At 40.0% G+C, this 6,000-nt stretch overlaps 1 protein-coding gene across 1 annotated transcript; it reads right to left on the bottom strand.

Annotated features, from left to right (window-relative positions):
• Positions 1–255: 255 nt before the first annotated feature.
• nr0b2b (nuclear receptor subfamily 0, group B, member 2b) lies at positions 256–2,218 on the bottom strand. Its single transcript, XM_072674642.1, has 2 exons — positions 1,672–2,218; positions 256–494 (listed from the first exon to the last, which is right to left on the bottom strand). The coding sequence occupies exons 1-2, from the start codon at positions 2,216–2,218 to the stop codon at positions 256–258; spliced, it is 786 nt and encodes a 261-aa protein (XP_072530743.1).
• Between the last annotated feature and the right edge of the window lie 3,782 nt (positions 2,219–6,000).

Here is a 6,000-nt window from a genome sequence, read left to right as displayed (position 1 = left end):
ATGATGAATCTGAAATATGTGAAAGGAGGAAGTGATAGCAGAAATTAAATTGTTGTAGAACAGATGCCCAATAAAATCAAAACAGAACTAATATAAATATGGTCCTACTAGAAGAAAAACAGTGAAGGAAAAAGTAGTTTTTCATTTAAACTTTATTCAAGTCTCTGTCAAAAAGTTCCAAACAAAAGCTTAAGTACTACAGTAACTAAAGTACACTACGTGCAGTCAGCTCCTTCCACACATCAGAAAGTGCTGCTAGCTGAAGAGTTTCTCCAGCAGGAGCTCATTGATGTCTGTCTGGCCAATGATGGGCCTAAAGAACAGTTCAGTAATGAAGCTCTGGGCTACTGTGTGCAAAGCAGAGGCTATAAAAAAGATGTGGGCAAAACGGCCAGGAAAGTTTGGATGACGTGTATGGATGAGTTCATGCAAAGCTTGCTGAGCCTCTTTCTGGAGCCCCTTGATCAGCTCATAGCTTATGACATTAGACATATCTGTAAGAGAGATCAAACATGAAATACAGTTTTATTATGTTGTTGAATTTGCACCAAATCTGTTCCAGTTTGTACTACAATACTTTTGTTTTTATCTGTTATTTATTCTGCTAAACTCCACAGTGTACATATATTGTCCACACGTTTGGTTCTTCATTTTTAGAAAATGAGTAGAGACTGAATATTTTCTAGGTGATACTAGGTGATATTTCATATCAGTCACTGTATTAATTAAAGCAGTAATTGAACAATCAACAGAAGATACTGAACATTTAATTTGACTAATTTTTGTTTTTAATTTTCGCTTTGAAAATAGATATAATAATATTAATATTTTTTATTCTCCTAATTGTCTTTTTTACAATGAGTGTTTTGCCACAGACCGTGCAGTACTGTGCCGATGATGTAGGCACCTAAGCACATTAGTTAAAACAAGGAGAGCTTTGTAGATGTTTTACTGATCATCATCAACATTACAAATATTACAAATAAAACTCACATGACTATAGTTGAGTTCACTAATAGGTTGAGTATAGGTTTACTAGTGGTTTTTGGGAAGTAAGTAAAATTATTTAATTGTTTCATTGTTATGTTTTACACACCAGGTCACTCTGAATTAATGTGTTTACATCTTACTTACTATGCAATTTTTGAAAACTGGTGGAACTGTCTCTTTATTCAGTTCTGGCTTAATTCATGCCCTGTACACAATAAGATGTGTTTGATGGAAACACCAAAACATGCACCACAGGTCTTGTGCAGGAAAGGCAAGATCCTTCTGTCCACACATAGTCTTACATTAACTGACAAAAGCTGTATACTGAAATCTATCCTTAAACATACAGCTACTTTAGTATAGTTAAATAAAATATGTAAATATAAAGTAGGTCTATGTACATCAATGCTGCCAAACCAAAGCCTTGTATCTTCAAATTAGAACTTTAACAATGTAACACAAAGCGTATTAAGTTGCTTTTGCCATGAAATATTTACATAATGCAGTGTAGCTGGTATTTTCACAGTGAAATACCTAAAACCACAACTTTATATTTATAATTTTCATCAAAAACTCTTTTGTCTCAGTTGATTATTCGAATATGAACACAATTGATAGCGCTGGTCCTAGTTAGAGCACACATTGAATGCAGGCTCTCAGATGCTTGTTAAAAATGGTTACCTGGGTTGAATAATACTGTGCCCTTGAGGTACGCATATTCCTTAGCAGTGAGATCTAGACTCCACAACTTGTTTAAACACGATTTGAGGTTATGGACAGCTGCTAGGGTTGACGGACAGTCCGTTTCTCTGTTTTCTGGGTCGTTCAGCAGGATCTTTCGGAGGATGCTGGTCGTGGGCATGTCCGTCACCTCGAAAACTACGTGCTCTTGCGCGAGGCCTAGGACAAAAAGCGGCACCCAGCAACTTCGGAGCAGTGTGAGCTGATCGGTGCAGGGTAGTTGATGGAAGGAAGGAAGGCTTTTCATAAAGTGAACGGTTTTCAGCAGGACCGCAGACGCTGCCTTGCACGAAACCTCCGGGTTTCTCAGGCTTACCAGCTTGTGTTGCTTGCAGTGACAGTTGAAATGCATTCCTGAATAGCTCCAGTGACCGTTTCGTGTAACATAGCGGTCTTTTCGACTGAGGATGTTGTAAAGGATGGCATGGGGATGGTGCCAACCCTTAATGCAGTAGCAGTCCCTTTTATGTCTCTCAGTTGAATACATTGTGAATTAACGAAGACGTTTTTTCGCGCAGATCTTTTCCCAAGTGTCTAAACGTCAACTCTTAGACTACTACACACAGTCGTATTTATACTGTCAGCCTCGGCATATGACGAATCGTCAGCCTTGACCTTTACGACCTGCGGGAGCGGTCACAGACGCGAGCAAAACAACATGACCCTGGACCGCGAAGTAGGTTAACGTCTCCACGTGGAGGCCATACGGCTCGTTTAGCCTGAGCCTCAACAGTGGCTCATCCTGCAAAAGAGGGTGTGCGGGAAAAGGGGTAAATGACATTTATCATGTTTACCAGTCATTAACTCTACCTGTACCAAGCCACCAAGGACTGCGAAAACCATCTAAGAGGTTTATTGGCTTTTGGCTTTGAGCCAGTATCCTCCACGCTACTGGATAAGGACTATGCTTATTGTATCATATCTAATCAAGACAGCTAGTTGGGTTGAATAGCATTTTAAAGGTTAACATTCCATCTATTGCTGATCATTTTCAAAAGAACATTTACTACAATAAGCTTACCATACACGCAGTTCATATATATGTAAACTACAGTGCAAAACAAGTTCACTACAAAACAATTCATTGTTGCGATGTCAAAGACCAAAGCATTTACATATAGTTTGTTTTCAATAAACCAATCAAACAAGATCAATTTAAATAGCTCAACACAACTAATAGAACAAGTGCTTTCTCCAGATTCAACACAAAATACTAGTTTTAATAGCTACTGCAGTCTCAGAACGATTTCAACCCTCAGTGACAAGCGTCTTTAGTACTTAGAGCACCCTTTGACCTGCTGCAAGTGTAATGCATAGCCAGACTCCAGCTTCTAGAAGCATTCTAGAGGAATCTTAGCCCATTTACATGATTGAATCCATCTTGCTCTGCACACACTGCAGGTTTCCAGGGCCAGAACAGGCGAAGCAGCTTCAGAGCAACACTGAGCCACCGCAATGCCTTCTGTGTCCAGAGTTGTGCAAAACAACAAGATACACTATATTGACAAAAGTATTTGCTTGCCTTCACACACATATGACCATTCTTTAAGAAGCACATATGTGAAGTCAGACACTGATGTTGGACGAGAAGGCCTGGCTCACAGTTTCTGCTCTAATTCATCCCAAAGGTGTTCTATCGGGTTAAGATCAGGACTCTGTGCAGGCCAGTCAAGTTCTTCTACACAAAATTTGCTAATCCATGTCTTTATGGAACTTGCTTTGTGCACTGCTGCACGGTCATGTTGGAACAGGAGGGGCCATCCCCAAACTATTTCTGCAAAGTTGGGAGCATGAAACTGACCAAAATCTCATGGTATGCTGAAGCATTAAGAGTTTCTTTCACTGGAACTAAGGGGCTGAACCCAATTCCTGAAAAACAACCCCATTCCATAATCCCCTGTCCACCAAACTTTACACTTGGCACAATGCAGTCAGACAAGTACAGAGAACGGTACTTGTCTGACTGCATTGTGCCAAGTGTAAAGTCTGGACTTGTCCATCAGATTGTCAGACGAAGAAGCATGATTCGTCACTCCAGAGAACACGTCTCCACTGCTCTAGTGTCCAGTGGCGGCGTGCTTTACACTACTGCATTTGACGCTTAGCATTGCTCTTGGTGATGTAAGGCTTGAGTGCAGCTGCTCAGCCATGGAAACACATTCCATGAAGCTCTCTACGCACTGTTCTTGAGCTAATCTAAAGGCCACATGAAGTTTTGAGGTCTTTGTGACTGACTCCTCAGAAAGTTGGTGATCTCTGCGCACAATGAGAATCAGCATCCGCTTACACTCTGTCATTTTACGTGGCCTACCACTTTGTGGCTGAGTTGCTGTCGTTCCCAATTGCTTCCACTTTGTTATAATACCACAGACAGTTGACTGTAGAATATTAAGTAGAAAATTTCATGAATGGACTTGTACAGGTGGCATCCTATCACAGTACCATGCTGGAATTCACTGAGCTCCTAAGAGCGACCCATTCTTTCAAACATGTTTGTAGAAGCAGTCTGCATGCCTAGGTGTTTGTTTTTATACACATGTAGCCATGGGATTGCTGAAACATCTGGATTCAATGATTTGGGTGGGTGAGTGAATACTTAGTGCAATATAGTGTATATAATTTTTAAACAACTCTTCACTATATTTGTAACACAATAAAAAAATCACAGTCAACAAACCCCCTAGCCAGTCTAGGTATTTGATGTTTTTTTTTTTTTTTATCTCAAACACACCTGATGCAACTAATGACCTAATAAGAACACCTGATTTGCAAATGCGTGCTCTTATGGGGGATTATATTCAGGGAGTAATTATGAGACAGTCATCATTTTGAAACCTAATTTGCAATAGGGTGAATCATTTTGATTGCAACAGTTGATCCATTTCCTCAGGCTACAGCAGTATAGCTCTGCTCTTTCATGCTGAGTGTTGCAGCTTAGGGTGTTGCAGTTAGTTTCACCTACAATGCTAGACTATGCATTTAAATTTTCCAACTGTGCTTTATCATAGCAAAGAACCGATAAGGTTATTTAAAGCAATGCAAGGACTTATATCGTCTAGAAATTACACCATTTTGATACCCAGTGTCAGTGGTGGGCTTAAACCAACAAAAATGGTGGGTCAGATATCAGATGTCAGTATAAAAGCTGTTTGGCATGCCACACTATGTAAAGTGAAGTAACCAGTAGCCAGTAATGTAGAAATAACAAGAAGGTAGTGTAGTGTTAACATCATGTTGTTAACTGTACATTTAGTATTAGGTACTATTAGACAACCATCTTAAATAAAGTGTTTTAATGCAAAATAGCTCATTTTAAAGCTTAAATGGTCCATATCATGTGTTTTTCTCTTCTTTTACCCTGACATTTTTGCAGGTTTATGTACCAAACATGTATGTATCAAACTATAAATTATATAAATATATATACAGTGGGGGAAAAAAGTATTTAGTCAGTCACCAATTGTGCAAGTTCTCCCACTTAACAAATGAGAGAGGCCTGTAATTGACATCATAGGTAGACCTCAACTATGAGAAATTAGAAAAAAAAATCTAAAAATCACATTGTCTGATTTTTAAAGAATTTATTTGCAAATAATGGTGCAAATAAAATAAGTATTTGGTCACCTACAAACAAGCAAGATTTCTGGCTGTCACAGACCTGTAACTTCTTCTTCTTCTTTTAGAGGCTTCTCTGTCCTCCACTCATTACCTGTAATGATGGCACCTGTTTGAACTTGTTAACAGTATAAAAGACACCTGCCCACAACCTCAAACAGTCACACTCCAAACTCCACTATGGTGAAGACCAAAGAGCTGTCGAAGGACACCAGACCTGCACCAGGCTGGGAAGACTGAATCTGCAATAGGCAAGCAGCTTGTTGTGATGAAATCTACTGTGGGAGCAATAATCAGAAAATGGGAGACCTACAAGACCACTGCTAATCTCCCTCGATCAGGGGCTCCATGCAAGATCTCAGCCCGTGGGGTCAAAATGATCACAAGAACGGTGAGCAAAAATCCCAGAACTACACGGGGGGACCTAGTGAATGACCTGCAGAAAGCTGGGACCAACGTTACAAAGGCTACCGTCAGTAACACACTACGCCGCCAGGGACTCAGATCTTGCAGTGCCAGACGTGTTCCCCTGCTTAAGCCAGTACATATCCGGGCGCGTCTGAAGTTTGCTAGAGAGCATTTGGATGTTCCGGAAGAGTATTGGGAGAATGTCTTATGGTCAGATGAAACCAAAGTAGAACTGTTTGATACAAA

Source organism: Salminus brasiliensis, chromosome 3 (assembly GCF_030463535.1).
Source record: "Salminus brasiliensis chromosome 3, fSalBra1.hap2, whole genome shotgun sequence".
NCBI classification, from domain to species: Eukaryota; Metazoa; Chordata; class Actinopteri; order Characiformes; family Bryconidae; genus Salminus; species Salminus brasiliensis.
Note: the sequence above shows the minus strand (reverse complement) of the source record. Positions and strands in the feature narration are given on the sequence as shown.

What these genes read in the sequence shown, in the direction of transcription:
- nr0b2b (XM_072674642.1), bottom strand. Translation starts at nt 2,218, where the DNA reads ATGTATTCAACTGAGAGACATAAAAGGGACTGCTACTGCATTAAGGGT. An exon ending in CACAGTATTATTCAACCCAG is followed by an intron (nt 495 to 1,671) that starts GTAACCATTTTT and finishes TCTCTCTTACAG; the next exon opens with ATATGTCTAATGTCATAAGC.